The 17,311-nt window shown below is 38.6% G+C and overlaps 1 protein-coding gene across 1 annotated transcript in view; it reads right to left on the reverse strand.

The window, feature by feature from the left end:
- The window catches only part of tspan15 (tetraspanin 15), a 46,220-nt gene extending 30,980 nt beyond the window's left edge, over window positions 1–15,240 (reverse strand). Inside the window, exons 1-3 of the mRNA XM_074665610.1 lie at window positions 15,056–15,240; window positions 2,591–2,776; window positions 1,583–1,657 (exon numbers count right to left, since the gene is read on the reverse strand). Coding sequence (XP_074521711.1) covers window positions 1,583–1,657; window positions 2,591–2,776; window positions 15,056–15,145 — 351 coding nt within the window. The 5' untranslated portion in view covers window positions 15,146–15,240. The remainder of the gene's footprint in view (window positions 1–1,582; window positions 1,658–2,590; window positions 2,777–15,055) is intronic.
- Between the last annotated feature and the right edge of the window lie 2,071 nt (window positions 15,241–17,311).

Consider the following 17,311-nt stretch of genomic DNA (forward strand, 5'->3'; position numbering starts at 1 on the left):
TGTGTTTCAGCTTTAGGTGGTGGAACGTGTTTACACCCTTCGCAGTAATAGTTGTGCACATCTTGCATTAAATGTGTTTTGCTGCATGTCTAATCTTTGGTCAGCCAAACCACCTCCACATCACTGATGTAGCTCCTCTTTTAGCCACTAAATCCTCATGTGAGGACTAAATTGTTGCTGCTGTGCTACTTTCGCTCTTGGACATTACTGTTTTGTACACAGCAGGGAGCGTCACACGTCATTGGGTTTCTGCACTGTAAACATGTGAAATGACAAATTTATATCCTAAAAATAATTATACCCGTATTATGGTAGACGGTAAGATATGGCACACCCCTACTGGGCATATTTAGGTGGTGTCTGTGCCCAACCTCCCGTCCCGCTTGATCTGCTTTTGGTAAATTGATGTATCACAGTTCCAGCAGCCAGCAAAATTAGGAAACCTGTGTATCTGCTGCGACCTGCCAGAGCAGGGATGCAGCCAGACGGCAGCACATCTTATCCAGTGCAAGTTGACGCATTGACTGGTGCCAGGATGGAGAGTAGCTGGACCAGAGATGCCCCTGGTGTATTTGGGCCATAAGACTTCCACCATAGCTCCCACAAACTTTGAGTTTCGAGACATTTATCCAGAAATCATCAGGTGACATCACAGAGGCTACACTCAAAGGCTGGGCACCTCAACGCCTCATGCAACCTCAGGTGCTCAACAGTCTTCATGTAAATGAGAAAAACTGGATTAAAAAAACCTGGAATAGGAAACACAGTCAGTAATGGAAAAACTTCAGGTGACAACAACGAGACCTGTCAGGTAATCATTCTTCACTCCCTCTGCTACTTCTCATTCTTTCCTTCATTTTGTCCCTTGCAAAGAGTTGCTCATCATGATAACTGCCCTGGGAAAAGGCTCGTCCAGTGAAGTCTGATTTAAAAACACAGATTCATGCTGTTCGGGTGCACAGAAATAACACAGGATTTAATTGGAGGAAAGGGAATTAGATTAGGAACTGAAGACAGAGATTTCAAGCAAGACAACATGAGACGCTGAGACAGGATGAGAGGTATCAGAGGGGAGTCATTAGAGGTGACAAAGAGGGGGAGAATGTAGCTAGACGGGTCGAAGAAGCAAGAACATTTCATCTGCAAGACTTTCACATAAAAACGGGTTGATTAGACGGAGAATCTCATGTAATTTCAGTCTGGTGCATTTGAGGTCTGCATTTAATGAGCATACTTCATCAACACATTAACTTGCCAAGCTTTGTTCATCATTACAATACGACATTTGGAGACAGTCGATTTTGATGACAATCAGAATGACATTAATAGTCTTTAATTACACTCTGACTCTTGTTGCGCTATTTTTTAAGTGTCATGTCATGCAGTTAGCACTTAATTTATTCTTCTTGCTGACATTATTCCAAACTTGTTTATACATTTAGAAGATACACAAACTGATGATATGTGTGTCTCGCTCAGTTGACTCCAGCTTAAAGCTTTGATTACAATCTGCTTTCCCGCTGCTAAAAGAGGCAACACTCCACTTCAGACAGCTTTACCCGTCCACCTGCTTATTGCTCACCTGGTTGCGAAATACGAGGGCCAAAATTCCTCCAAGCAGCTCCAAGATTAGACCCACAGCCAGGGTGTACATGAACTGTGAGCAGAAAAGAGAGGAAAAGCCTTTTTATTCTCATATGATAATCAATGAATTATTACACATTTATCTTTAGAGTACTGTTTCTGAGTTTGAAGTCATTACTGCCAGTGAGGTGACCTTTACTGTCAGGATGAATACTGTCTTCACATGTCCGCACATAGAATGCATGAATAATGTCTGTATGCATTCCACTCTCCTGAATATGCTGTATTAACTGTATATCACACATAGAGACATTCCTCAGGCGGCCATGTGCTTTGCTCAAGATCATGTGAACATACAACTAGCTAAAACTGCAGACGTTTGGTTCTGCATTAGTTAAACTGTGAGTGTGAATATTTCTTCACCTGTTTTTTTTCTTGAGGGAAGTATATGATGAAAAATACCAGAAAAGCAACTCTTGTACAGTTATTCTCCAATGAAAAACCTTTTCAAGTTAGGAGAGGTCCCGTTATGATGCAAACATATTACACCTAGAGCTCAACACCCTGAATATGAGGGTGGTATCTCACTGCTTCTTTGATCCAAACAAATTAATAGATATGCCAATAAACTAGCCATAAAACAGATTTATCTATTTGAGTAAATACCTGTTTGAGTATTTGATTGGTGCATTCATTATACAACAAAAACAATAACAGAAGTGCTGTGTACACAGTATCCGTGAGTTATCTTTCATTTTTTTCATTACAGTGTTAGAAAAGAAGATTTCTTGTTACAAAAACACAAATATTAACACAGTCAATCATCATAGATACTGAGATAATTAGAAAATAAAGAGTGAAAGCTAACACTGTTTGTAAAGTGGCTCATTATTCATAACAAAGTTTAATGAGATATTGAAAGTCAGCTACCAGGCATCAGAGCAATCACTTTGTGTTACATTTTTTAAAAAAAGGTGAATTATATGGCTCTTGGCACATTACTCACCACTTTCAGCAGGGTTAGATTATCTCGTAGTGAAGCCAAGACCCCAATGAATGAAACTATAAACATGACAATTCCTAAAACGATGAGGACTACGGCTGGGGCTAAGAACACTCCCTCCAGAGTCTTGTAGCGCTGTCTCTCCACCTCAGCGTAGATGCCGATGCCCAGGATGAAGCCTCCTATCAGCTGGGAGCAAAAGAAAAACAGTGGGTTAGTCATCAACTTGAGGTTTATGTAATTAATGTTATTACAACTTCAGCAATTACAATCTCAAATATTAAAAGAAGACAATGTCACTCAAGGGACAACAGGTTCTTCAGTCATCCAGGCACAACTGGCAACAAGTCATGTTTGAAGAATACACACAGACAGACTGTGATCAAACTAAGTAATCTTAAATCACTTAATCCATTAGAATAGCAAAGCAGAATCTAATAATGAAGTTATGTATCATCCTCTATCACACTTTCTCAGCCCATCCAGTCACAGTGGGTAGATGTTTACCATGATTAAAAGGGTTTCTGCCTCTTTAAATAAAGTTTCTCCTTGCCACTGTTGATAGATGTTGCCAAAGGCTCATTTTTCTTTTCGTACACTGTCCTGAGATAACTTTGATTATGGCTGAGCGCCAGAAAAATAAGAAAATAAACATCCTAAACAAATTGACTGTATGGCCTAGCGGTGAGCTAGGCCATACAGCCATGACATACAGCCATACTGTTGGCCTGAGTTTTAATCCAATTCAAGTGCAAGTCACTCCCCACTCTCACCCTATTCCTGCTTTATTCACTGTCCTGTCCTCTGATTAGTGACTTTTAGTGAAGCAATAAAATAGATACAACACATTTTTATCTTATGGCTTTATCAGCATGTACTTATTGGAGTATTAGTGTAAAAAAATCTTTCTTTTCTGTCCAAAATTCTGTTGCAAATAATTCAGGTCATGTTTATAGTTAATCATGGGAACATTCAAACTGCAGACTGTGTAACAGTGTCTTTATTTTATTTAAAGACACTCATATTATTTATAAATGACTGTTTTTAGCCATGTGTGTTCGTTTGTTTTTGTTTAAGACAGGTAATGTCCGTACTAGAAGTGCTCCAAACTGAACATTTAAAATTTCTCCATGTTTGCATTGTAACTGTAGGCAAATAAGCATGCAAATTATAACTTTTACCTTGAAGCACAGCTGTACATCAGCATAAGCCTCAGAGAGCCAGCCTTTGAACCAGTTTGTGGAACAAAACCAGAAACTTGAATTTTTAATGCTCAATGGTAACCAGCTAATACAGGTATTTTTTTTGTTCTTTAGATGTCTGTCATGTTGGTCATGTAGCCCAAACACATTAGATTCCTGTGTCACTCCTTCATGCCCTGCCACCAGGCTTAGCAGAGAGAATACAGCCACAACATGACATGAGAAGCATCAAGGAATATCCATGTGCAGTCTCCTAAACTCTCCCAAGCTGAATCCTGCCCTGCTTCTTTCAACTGCATAGATTGCATTATGGGAAACAGTATGCCAGGTAGACTGGTCAGTTGCATACTGAGAAATTTTCCTGGATCAGTAGGACATCCAGGGATTTGTAGTATACCGTAAATTTTGCAAGCTTTTGCATACTACCTACTACAGACTGAATTTCAGGCAAAATAGTCGGCACTGCTAGTGTAGTAGGTGGTTTGGAAAACAGTCTATAAGTTCAAACTGGAGTACTGTTTATGCCCCATCTGCACAAGAAGGTGTTTTTGTGTCTTAAACCTTTGAATTTCATTCGAAGTCATTTTTTAAAAAGTGTTCAGAAATTGTTCTGCTCAACTTATCTCTGTCATTTTCCAAAGAGAAACTTGTTTTCAGATGTAGTTTTTTTTTTTTTAATCACAGCTAAATTCTCCATGGACCAAATCTGACCTTAACAGACTGAGCTCCCTCAGCAATGCCCTGCCTGTAGGGATCTCTGTGGTGTGAAACTTCTGCTCTCAAAACCACACAGTCTCATTAGAGTCTAATTATATTCTCTATCTTTGCCAGACTGGAGTGGACAGCAGCAGTTGATAACTCAGAGTTATTCATTTTAATAACAGACTCCTTTAATTGGCTTCACTTTGGGAACAGTGATCTACCAGGGACAATCAGCAAACACACACCCCAGCAGTCTCTTCTAGACAGGATAGTCACGATCCAGACAGTAAGATAAGTGATTTTTTTCTATTCTCCATGCTTCAGATTAGAAACATACAAAATTAAAGGTCACCAGCAAATAATCAGTCTGATGACTTAAGACACAACTGGTTCAGAGTTAAAAGACATCTTATTTCCTATAAATGACTGATAATATTAACAAAACTAGAGTGGAAGCTGCTAGTCACATATTATCATCTGTTTGCTTCATTTTCATTATCTGAGAAAACAAGGTAGTGTCTCTGAGGACTGAACTTTTCAGAAAAATACAAAAGCACAACTCAAATATTTGTTATGAAACTGTACTGAATTTTCACATAAAATATTTCCTGGTCACAAACACAGCCAGACTCCTAAAGTTTGAAGCCAGTTTGTCAATGGGTTGTTACAGAAGTCTGCTTTATTATCTTTCTATATGAGAGAAAATGTCACCATGTGGACATACAGTCACTGCAAAACATCTCACAGCTCCTCAATATTGATCCCAATTCCCAAGAACATATCACATCAAGGCTTGTTTACAGGGAAATTATCATTGTTAATTTCCTTTCTCAAAAGGTCAGTGTAGTTAGATTATAATTAATATTTTCAATTAAGAGCATCTGGAGGATCTAATAATTGTTTCACACCTAGCCCACCAACAGAGGAAACACTAATTGACACAAGAGCTTAATTTGACAGTCAACATTTATTTGAAGGCTCAGTGTTTGTGCCCTTAACCCATGCAACAGTTACAGTGTCACATTAACATACATCACAGCTGCATCTGCATAGGGTCTCAAAGAAGCTAACTCTTAGATCAGTGTCTGTATCCTTCTGCTGTCTGTTACTAGGCTGACAGTTTGACATCGCTGACATAGAATGTAGTTGATTGATTGGCCGAAGAGGAGCCTGTCTGCTGCAAAATAGCAAAAGATGAAGACAGTAGGACAGGACAGCATGGAACAGAAGTTTAGACGAGCGCTGGCAACTTTAAAAACCGAAAAGGAGAAAACTAAGAACAAGCTCTTTCAGCTCTTTATGCCCAGACAGAAATGAGGAGGAAAGGCAGAAGACATACTCCAATATGCAAAGCATTACATTTCCCTGCAATCAGTGGATTTTACAAGCCTTAAAGACAATGCATAATTACTACCCATTTTATTAGTGATGAGTGGAATATGCACTCTTATGAGCTACAAGCAGGCTTCATGCACCAGACTTAAACCCCTGCTCACATGGCAGAAGGTTTTTTTTTTTTTAATTTATTTTACCTTTTTTAACTTTTGTCAAAAATGGACAATAAACTTCATGATAATTGTCCTAATACTGTTCCCTCAAATACAATCAGCAATATATCATTAACATCCAGAGAGAGGGTGAGAAAGAAAAGGAAGCAGAATATATATCAGATAGTCTAACATGTAATGAGACCTGAGATGTGAATCTTCTTCTTTTATTCTTTAAGTACTGTGTTTTAATTTTACACCTGTAAATTCACTTGACAGAACAAAACCTATATCATATCAGTGAAACGAAGCCAATGTGCAGTAATAAAATACAACAGACTGTAAACAAAATGGACGTCATCTTGCTCAGATCAAAGTGAGGCTGCCACAAAAACTGCTCCCCCTGGTGGCTGGATGCAGTATAGGTAAAAAAAATTCCAGCTCTCCAGTCATTCCAGATGGGCTGTGGCCAAACTTACAATATTAATACACTTCGTAGAAATGTTTCTCACGCCCGATTGTTGTGGTGATTTGAAGATATTATTTGGCTGTCTTGTATTCAAGTTTTTTTTTTTTTAAGTTTCATTTTTTAGTAGCTATAAGAGGTTAGAAACAAGGTTTTATGTCATGTTTAACAATGACTGACAGCTGCCGTTCTCGTTTTTCTTTTTTCTGGGACTGTAAAATATGTTGGGAGGTAGAGTCAAGAAGTGATTAAACTCTCGAAATAAAAAAAATATTGTTACATTTGTCACCTGGCTCCACTCAGATTCTCCCAGAATCCCTCATTGTCTCTACTGCGCAGACTCTGGCTGCACAACTGCTTCAATGGCTGTGCCTGTGATGGGGGTATTTTGGCTTTAAAACCATACAATGATAAATGGTGGAGCCACGCTGTCCACTCTGTAAACAGTCTTTGTAAAATACACAAATTTGTCTCTCTGCCTTTTGGAGGGGGGTACTTTGTATTCCACAGTTAGTCAGATATTGTTTCTTTGAATTGATGATAGCCGCAGTCATCTGGTAATTCCTACCTCTGTCAGACAGTAGGAATGGGAAATGATTTTAAAAATGCTTATATGATTGTTAACTTGTTAAAAGTAGGTTGTAATACCAACCAATAAAATTGCTTCTTGCTCACATTGCATAACATAACGAATTGCTTTAAATAGCTAAAAAAGAAAACTGTGGATGGAAACACAGGTGTCGTTCTGAGATTTTACCATAAAAAAATTAAACTGTACGCTGCTCTGTCATAAAAAACAGATGCATAAATGTCAAGAAAGAAGCTGCTGGTTACTAGCAGCACCTCATACCAGTGCTGTTAGTGCTACTACCACACAAATGGATTATTAAGTGGACAGAGTTAGTAGTTTTAATGTCTTCATCTGCAGCATTCACAGTAAAGTGTTGCCATGCGAGTTTCTATTATCTCTTCTCCACCTTTCAAACTGCCAGAGCGATGGACCAACAGTAAACAGACTTAAAGACCTAAATTACTGTGATTTTATGCTTCTCAACAAACATACATCAAAGCATGTTGCATTAAATCTGGGTTCTAGTCTCTTATTGATTGATACTCTGTTTGTGGGGTCGGTGACTACAGAATAAAATTTTGGCTTGAAATGTCAATCCCTACCAGGCAGCCTGCTGTTTTATTTCAACTATTTACCCCCAAAAAACGCCCTCTGATGGATGATAAAAGACCCATCCACCAGCAGCAAAACTGTCCGTTGTAACACACAGTGATCCTGAAGCATCTACAATGTGTGGATCTTTCATTCAGTCCTTCTAAAGTGATTCATTAACAGGACTGTAGTCATAAACTTGAGTCATAGTTAAAGCTGGCAGTATTAATACTGTGTGACAACCCCATTTTGATCCTGAAAGAGGCCTCCAGGCTGAAAAGTGCATAGAATAATGAAACTCCATTAACTCAAAGGTTTTCCTGTTAACTTAGCAAATGGACCAAATTAGTCTTTACAATGACGTCCATGCAAATCTAAAATTAAAAAAAGCCTCTGACTCAGATGTATTCCAGCCAGATGGCATGTGTGCAAATCTTGTGATATGATCGGGCAGACGAAGGACGATCTATTTACAGCGACTTTTTGATCCTTTATGCATCCAGGGAGGTTAGAGTGAGTCTGTTTACTTGTAACCTGTCTTACCTGAACAGTAACAAATCTTCATCTGAAGGCTGCTGAAACAGAAGATCAGTCTGGGCTCCAAACACTCCAGAGCTAAAAACACTTTCTTTGTCTGAGAGCTGTGGTTCGTTACCACTCAGGTTTTATTTTTACTGCCAAGGCTTTTTCTAATACAAGTTATGATAGCACTCTACACTCCACGGTAATTGCTGAGCTCTCTGAGCACAGACAATGCTACAAATAGGATGGAAACAAGCAGACAAGTTGGAGAAAGAATTATTTGTGTGATTGCAGTCTACAGCTGAAGTGAACACTTTGTAGTCCATAAGTCTTAAAAGTCTTAGTGTGCTAATAATGACCTTTTCTAATTGGCACTGGACACAAATCTGCACTGCAAGAACTCAGTAACAGATGGTGAGTATGTTTTCTTAACCAGTAGATTCAATAGCAAAAGAAAGGAAAGGAAATTTATTCAATGTGAATTTAGGTTTGTCTGGATCTCACAAACTCACAAATATGTATTTTAATTCAACGCATTCACACACACACAAACCACAGCATGTTGCCAATGTAAACACCTCATCCTTTGATGTGTGATGCTGGTAACTGCTTGCTGCCCTCATCTTTCTTCAGCCTGTCCAAATGAAGACAGACTTTGTCGGAGAGGAAGAGGAAAAGGAAGAGTAGGTTCAAACACTGTTTATGATCCACCAGGATTTCTCCACAGGCGAGCCTCTGCCTGTGCTGTGTGTCTCTCTGCTCACTTGTCCACTGCACTCAGAGGGGTTTAATGACAATATGGGGAACTTTAGGTGTCTCCATAATGAGCCATGACAATCTTGACAATGGTTCTTGCAAAGAAAATCACTAATGTAGCTGTGGTAATAAAGCAGCACAGGCAGAGCCATGCTGTGTTTTATTGCACTTGGCCACAGATAGCTTAGTGACAATTTCAGGGTCCTAGGTCAGGGATAAATGGTATTACATAACCCATTACACACAACTCCAGAGTCCTATTAATGTGCTGGACAAGCTGCTGAGAGTGAAACAGTGCTGCGCCGAAGCTCAAACCAAGCTTCAGCAGATGGGAACAGAGCTTTGAATGTTTTCTCATTAATTAACTAAATTAGCTGAGTTTTTCCTCCCTGAATCAGTCATCAGCTGATCATATATCAATGCACTCTAAAGAGGAGCATGACCGCGTTACATCCACAAGGATTGGCCATTATTAAATTTCAAAGCAGCAAATCAAGTCTGCATGTATTGCACTGTATGAGTTATCAAAGATACATGACTTTGGGAGGAAACAGAGACAACAGACAAGAATGAGGAGCATCACAGGTTATCTCTGCTCTCCAACAAGGCATTATGAAGACTTTGTCGTGCCAGTCTCTACCAAGGTTATAATAGTTAGCTAAAACAAAACTAAAATTTTAAATACATTGCAGTTAACTCAAACTAATAAAAACTAGAAAAAAAAACATAGTAAGTAAACTAAAACTGTATCTTGTGTTCACAAAACTAACTGAAACGGAGTGGAGCAATGAATTAGAGCATCTGTAAAATTTTAATTGCATGTGAGTCTGACTTTAACTGTATTTGAGTCTGCCTTTTGTTACAAAGTCCAAGTTTCTAATTATTAAAGCTCATATCATATTGTTTTATATAATTTATGTTTATATTTTTTTATATTAAGTTTATATTATTTTCTTGTGTTTAAGGCAGCAGCCAACAGTTCAGTATCAGCATTGACTGAGCAGTGAGCACTGTGTTGGGCTTGAAAATCAACAGCATTACAAAATATTTACTTTGACCTTTTTAAATCCTGCACCTGGTTAATAAGGTAAGAAAAAACTAAACTAAAACTAAACTAAAACTAAGCCTTGTTGCAAAAATCAAAACTAAATAAAAACTAGAATGCCTGCTATAAAACTAATTAAAACTTATCTGTAATGGAAAAAAATGTCAAAACTAACTCATACTAAACTATAATGACAAATCCAAAACTATTATAACCTTGGTCTCTACTTAACTTTTGCATTTTGCTCGGCAAAGCCAGGATGGCACAGAGGAAGCCAACAGCAAATTTGGCAAAAAACTTCAACAACTCGTAATGTCTGCAAAGCAAACGTTCCAATACAAGACAACTAACACAATCAGGTAACGTGCTAACTAAGTTCAACCAAAGCAGGAGGCAAATTAAAACAAAACAATTGCTTTTTGAGGAATGTGAGAAACTTCCATGTGATAATTTGAAAACATCAGAAGAAAGTTCTCGTAGGGGTGGGAGAAGAAATCGAAATGTGATACATCGTGATTTTTTGTTTGACAATATCAAAATTGGGATTCTTTGTCAAAAAATTGATTTTTTTCTTTTCAAATTCAAATTCTTCATTTCAGTACTTGTTTTTAAAGTGGATTGGAAAAAAAGTAACAAATTTTATCCAGCAGAGGGTGAAATGTGTCTCTCTAAATCATGTGATGTGCATTTTATGGGAAAATATGGCACCTGATTTAGTCTGTAGACACATCATCATCATCATCATTTAATTTTTTCCCATGGTTTGGTGTTAAAAATGCCAACCAAAAAATCGTAAATATTGAAGAATCGTGATAGAATCAAATCATGAGAATAGCATATCGTCCCTGTTCTGGTACTTTGATTCAATTTTTTTGACCCAGTGACCTCAACGATGGAATATGAGTAAATCTGCAGCCACTGAGATCCAAATAAAACCTATTCTTTTTCTGAGGTGTCCCTGACTGAACTCCACAAGAATGCATCTGAATGCGAGTTAGAAGAATTGCAAGATGTCACAGCAAAAGGCTTCACTTCAGATCTGCTCTGAATTTGGCCCACTGTCATATTTAATAGTGAACTGGTTAGACATGAGTCACACAATAAACTGTGGAGTGCCACAAGCTACAAATGTTACACAGATCTCACAACAAACACAACAGTAACTTGTTTTCAGTGCCAGTAAGGAGATGTGTAACAGGGGTTTACTCCTGCTGAAACAAGAGCGGTCATTGGGGCTAAAAAAGATCTTTTAACTTGGTAACACTGGTGATGTCTACATCATAGTATTTAAGAGCCCAAGAAAAATTCTGAAACTGACAAAAAAATCTCTATGAAATTGTAGTCCAAGAGCATACTTGACCAAAATGGTTGCAACTTCGACCATAAATCCTGTGATGCAATATAAAAAAAGAAACAGAACAACATGTGGAACATGGGAGCATGCATCTTAGGTTGCATAAACAGTCAGCTTGTTTCTCAAGAAGCACTTAAGCAAGCCGGAGACAGACTGTGGAGCAAAAACACCCAGTTTAAAGTTATTTATCCATTTATTTTATTTTGGTGTCCAAATATTGCCTTACACAGAAATGATCCTCGTAAAGAGTGTTGCAAGATTTTGATTCACTGGTCATAACAAAACCTAGGTACAGGTCTCAGACTGGGGTAAGGTAATAGTATGATACTAGTTAATGTGGAAAGTAAAGAACTACATCTAAAAATCATGTACCTCCAACACAATATCTGTTTTTTAAATTGGCACCACACACAGCCCCAAAATACAGAGCATTAACAACAGCTCGTGAGTTAAAAAGACAAAGACTTGTGACTAAAAAGGAAGTGTTGTGTTTGTGTCCTAGTTTGTGTCTGTATGAGCTCAGGTTAAGTCATTTGTGCTCAGTCAGCCTTCACAGGGTCGATTCTCACAGAAACTCAGACAGCAGACCGAAGTGAAACCAAGCCATGGGATCAATCAGCTTGGAGTTGGGTTCTCATTCAATGAGGTTCTCTGCACAGAGCAAAGTAATTACAGTGATTTGGTTTAAAAGAATTAGACGGAGGAGGAAACATCTTTCTTGATGTTTATCAATGAGAAATTGCTCTTAGCCTCTAATCATATCCCTGTTTCACTTTGAGTTGGCACAAGAAACACCAGGATCACTCAGGAGTATTTTCTCAGGAGTCATTATTTCGGGATCCTTTTTATGCTTCGTTTTGGTTTCAGTTCCCGTACGTAAAATGTATTAATCATTCAGCAGAAAAACGGACGAGGTCACTGTCTTTGAATGACTCACATCATTTCCTGCTGAACAGGAAAAAACAAATGTTCAACAACTGTACATTGTTCTGCCAACACATGCTATTCCACTTGGCTGTTTGCTGCTCGAGCAGCTGTTCTCTTCTGATACTCAGGACACTGGATCAGCGTGAGAGCAGGTTTTCACTTTTTCAATCCAGCAGAAAAATGTATTAGGTATAGATATTAAAGAGATATTAAAGAATAATTATGTTCTTGTGGGTGGTTTTCTTACAGATGCAAAAAGGTCAATTTTGACTTTGTCAGGTTTGACTTCTCAACAGCACTGACATCTGAACTTGGGCAATAAAGAAAACACGGCCATCTAAGGTCAGCCCTTGTTTGTATCCCTGATTATAGTAAACAGGGAAAATACAGCTAATTATAACACGCAGCCAACAATTTATAACCTTTAATCACGCCCACACCTGTCTGCATTGAATACTCCACCAGACAAACCGCCCAGCGCTGTGTGAACCTTGGCTGCTGTCAACATTTCCTGTAGGATACCACAGTGTGAACTCAGCTGTCCTATGTCTCTGACCCTGAGAGAAACCATGTTCTTCAGTGACAGTGTGTGTCTATGGAGAAATGTCTCTTTGGCATGACTGAATCAACACATATATAACATCAAGATATAACATCTTAATCTGTTTCACCTCCCTTGTGGAGGAAGCTTTCATTCTGCATTTTTAAACACTTTAATGACTCCTCCATGGCTCTTTGCCTCACCATCTTGCTCCCTCCTGCTATCGCTATGAATAAACACTTTACAAATGTCTGTCAGACGAAACAAATAATTGATTGTTAAGTATGTGTTGTGTCAATCAGCCATCTGTCTGCACAAATGTTCAATCTGTCACGCTGTCTGTGAAAAAGCAGCTGCAGAGTTTGGCTTTGTTGCACAAAAAGCAGAGATAATGAAAGCCATCAGAGTATCTTGTTTCCTGGGAGTCAAAGTTCTTTTTGAAAACGTCTGCTGAAATACGTATGATGACTTTAAGGTAATGCCTTTAAAAGATCAACAGATGCAGCTGTATTTTAACTTTTGTGGTATTTCAATCTTGTATAGTCAAACCACAACAATTTAATAAAAATCAAAATACCGGCCATGAAAAAAATCTGCCATATTTTTACCTGGTTGTGTTTAATGCTTGATTTTCATTGGTTAAACCCCACATCACAGGCGTTCTGCATCCTGATCCTGCACATCAAATCAAATTTATCCACAAAAAGAAGTTCATCTCTGCTTCCTTGACACTCTGACAAAAAGGTTTGATTCCATCAACAATTTGGATTTAATAGCTCTTTATAATGTATAGGAATGGACGAACGCACACACACTTTTAGATTCAATGGTTGACTAGTCACTGGCAAAGAAAAGATGAAGGGAAACTGTGAAGACATAAAGAGCTGAATGAATATTGCACAAATTATGGAGGCTTCACAAAGCAAACAAAGCAGATGTCAGTACAAGCTTTGGCTGTGTGCAAGACAAGTTGAGTAAAAAGGAAAATGTCAACAGACTTTTAAATTCATGAAGCAACAGTTTAAAATGCAAATAGAATTACCCCATTTACTGTGACTTAAAAGGGTTTTTTATCGTTTAAAATAGGAAGCCAGCTAACATTAATACAACTAGGCTGGAGTGTGATCAATATTTTGTATCAGTTGTTCATTTCTCTGGTTTATAACTATGAAATAAGCTAAATAATGTTTTATTACACAGCTTATCATCAAAATGTAAACCTGAAGCGCTGTTAATGTCTGTCTGCTGTGTTGTGGTGAACTAATAAACTGTCGTCATTTAACCACTTATCTCTTGATCAGCAACTTACATGACCTGCGTACCCTGAGGGATTCTTCCTTGCTAGTGTTTTACTGACAGCTAAATTACTTCTTCAGATCCATCCTTTCTAAAAATAAACATACAAGTATTAGAATATAAGTAAATATTACTGTTAAAACGTCTGAATAAAGTTGTATTAAAATAGTATAATGTTGCATTTTCAGCACATGGTGTCTCCTTAATACTCCCAGGCTTGACTTTGAGACTGTTAACCAACCAATCAGGAATGGTATAAGCCTTAAAATAAAGGAACAAATCATACTCCACAACGAAATACTAAATTGGGTAAGGCTCTGTATACATTTAATAGATAATTGAGAAATGCACTGACCACTCTTTCCTCACTTAATTCTGGCACGCAGACAATATACACATTTGTCTTTAACTTTACAGTACAATACAATTTACTGGACCAACTGTGTCATTCTGAGCATTCAGAGCTGTCTAAAGACATGTTGCTGTGTCTAATGCAGTGACCACACATGACTGACAACGTGGATGAAACTGACCACAGAAGGACGCAATAAATGACGCACAAACAGCTCGTTAGATGAAAAAAAAAGCCTGACACTGTTCCTCTTTGATGCCTGTCTTTCTTTCCTCCTTCAGCTACGTTTCTCTGTTTACCTTGCATAGATATTCCAGGTAGGAGTGGGGTAAAGGTAGACAGGGAGGGTGTGGTCACATCGTAGTACCACAGACCTATCAAAGTCTGCAGAAAATACCATGCCACAGGTACAACACCTGTCGCCAAAAAACAAAACAAAACATGGATTTCAAATATCCAATAGCTGTGGCGAAAAAAGACCAACTTGAGTTGATGTTTCTGAGTTTCTTCCACATGACTGGATGATTACTTTCTTGAAAAGGATCCAAACTGAAACTCCACAGTTGAAACACACCCTGCCAACCCCCCTCGAGACAGACGGAGCTTCTTGTAAGCGCGCGCTCTTCTCTAACAAGCAATACTTGAGACGTACTCACCCACCAGATGATGGCATAAGCGAACAGCGTGAATTTGAGGACAAAGTAGGAGAATCTGTGGCAGTATCTGATATCTCCGTCGTTGGCCATCGTGTCTGACAGAGGACAGCTGGCTCCAGCGGCTCCCTGCGCTGCTGTTTACAACACACTTCCGCGTTGTCGGCGTCACCACACCTGGGAGCGCACGTGAGCAGGATGGAGGGATGTATTGATTGATGTTTGGGAGGTTTACGAGCTTAAGAAAGCTGAAGACAGTGTGGTTTTTCGCTGAGTTATTTTTTTCTTCTTCTCTTTTTGAGGAAAAGATTGATGTACGAGATATAAAACTCGATTGATTCGTCTGCCAAACCACAGATTTATCCCTACGCCTTGCACTTCTTTTTATCCAGGAATTATTGGCACTTCCTCACCTGAGACCGTATCCAACAAGTTCTTACTATCATTGGCTTACTATCATTGGCTTATAAATTCACTTCCAAGAGAGGTTTTGGCTAAAAATAGACTTAAATAGTGCTCTCAGAGCATAAGCCAAAAGCTGACGTCATGCCTCTAATTTACGAGTAATTTTTACATTAACAAAATTAAAGATCAGCCTCCAGCAAGCCTCTGAGAAAAGCTCAATTTTCTCTAATCTAAGACAGAGCTGATATTTTACTTTTAGCATATGATATCCTTCTTGAGATATCCCACCCAGAACAATTCATTATCAATTCATCTGGCTGTGTTACCAATCACCTGGCTGTGTCAAATACTTGAGTCTAAAAGGGCAAAACATCCAAACAGTGCAGATCATTCTGTAATGCAAGAGTAGCACCAGTGACAAGGAACCAGATCAAACTAATCATGTCAAATCAATATGTGAAGAAAGAGGATTCTGGCAGATTTATTGATTTAGGATCTGCCTGTTGACAAAGTGGCAAAAACAAGAACTTTGGCAAACATAGAGTATGGGCTTTGGCAGTGTCGTAGGACTGGCTGAGTGAGAAGGAAATGTCAACAGAAAAGGGGCACGACCAGCCATCGAGTATGAGAGACTATTTTCTTGGCTAGGCCATTGCCTGGATACTGTACATTGAGTGGGTCATTGTATGAAATAGAACCTTGACAGGCTGAGACAAAAACCATAACCAAACGCAGAGAGACTCTCTCACATTACTCTGACTCATTCTTAAACAATCACAGCTCTTCTTTCTGAACAATGATGTTTGCAGTGTCTTTAGACTTGCATAGCAATGAAGCAGACAACACATCGTGGATTACATATGGACCAAAATATTTTACTTTGCCCCCTAGTGGTGACGAATGACCAAGAGGCCGCACAGAGTGGATAGTTACTTGTGTTTGCAAGAGAGCAAATCAAGGCAGGCTGTGGGTGTCATCTGTATGATACCCCATAAATATGTCGGACAGTTGCTGAAACATTGACCTTAACATCTGCTTTAGTTTGACACCTGATGTTTTTGTTACACCCTCATACATTAAGCACAACATACAGTGTGGTAAGTAAAATGTTTCCTCAAATCAATCAGTTTAAGACTCAAAAATACATTAATGCTGTAAAAATAGGCATGAATTTATACATGGTTGTCTCAACATGATAAAAAAAATGTCCTATAGTGTGAAACTGCCCCTATAAGACTGCGCAGGATTCAAAGGCACCGTATTGATGCATCATTTGGTCTGGATAACAGTTATCAGGAGTTCAGCCACTTGAATCAGAGAGACGGAGCTGTTTGAGAGGTTTTTCCATCAAGAGGAACAGTGTCTATCACAGTTATTTTGGGCATCACTGATTTTTCACCACCTCCACCTGTCTTTATCTTCAAGTAAAGGCCCCCCTCTGGGCTTGAAGAATGCAGGTATATGAAATATCAGAAGCAGTTTCTTTTAATGTCTTATTTTAATTGAGCATCAAGAGCTATTTAATCTGATGAACTTTTTCCTGAGAGTGATTGAGTTTGATTGTGAGGGATGATTTTCTGAACAAGATACACAGACTTTACAGCAGTGTGGTATCTGTTGTTGAGTGTGGCTAAACTGTGAGGATAAATGAGAGAAAAGAGAACAGGGGGAAGGAGGAGGAGAATGTAAACAATATATGTCCTCTGGGTGAATTGTTGCATCTTATGCCAAAACTTTGGACAACACACAGTGTGGGTGCATCGCGCCATTTGTCTTTGTCTTTGTGCTGGTCCAGGATCGACTGGCTGTACTTCATCCCTTCCTCATCAGAGATAATTACCTTTGTTTCTACAT

The sequence above is a fragment of the Halichoeres trimaculatus genome, unplaced genomic scaffold (genome assembly GCF_033239565.1).
Source record: "Halichoeres trimaculatus isolate MK-OKI-2021-1 unplaced genomic scaffold, fHalTri1.1 fHalTri1_scaffold_3, whole genome shotgun sequence".
Taxonomy (NCBI): domain Eukaryota; kingdom Metazoa; phylum Chordata; class Actinopteri; order Labriformes; family Labridae; genus Halichoeres; species Halichoeres trimaculatus.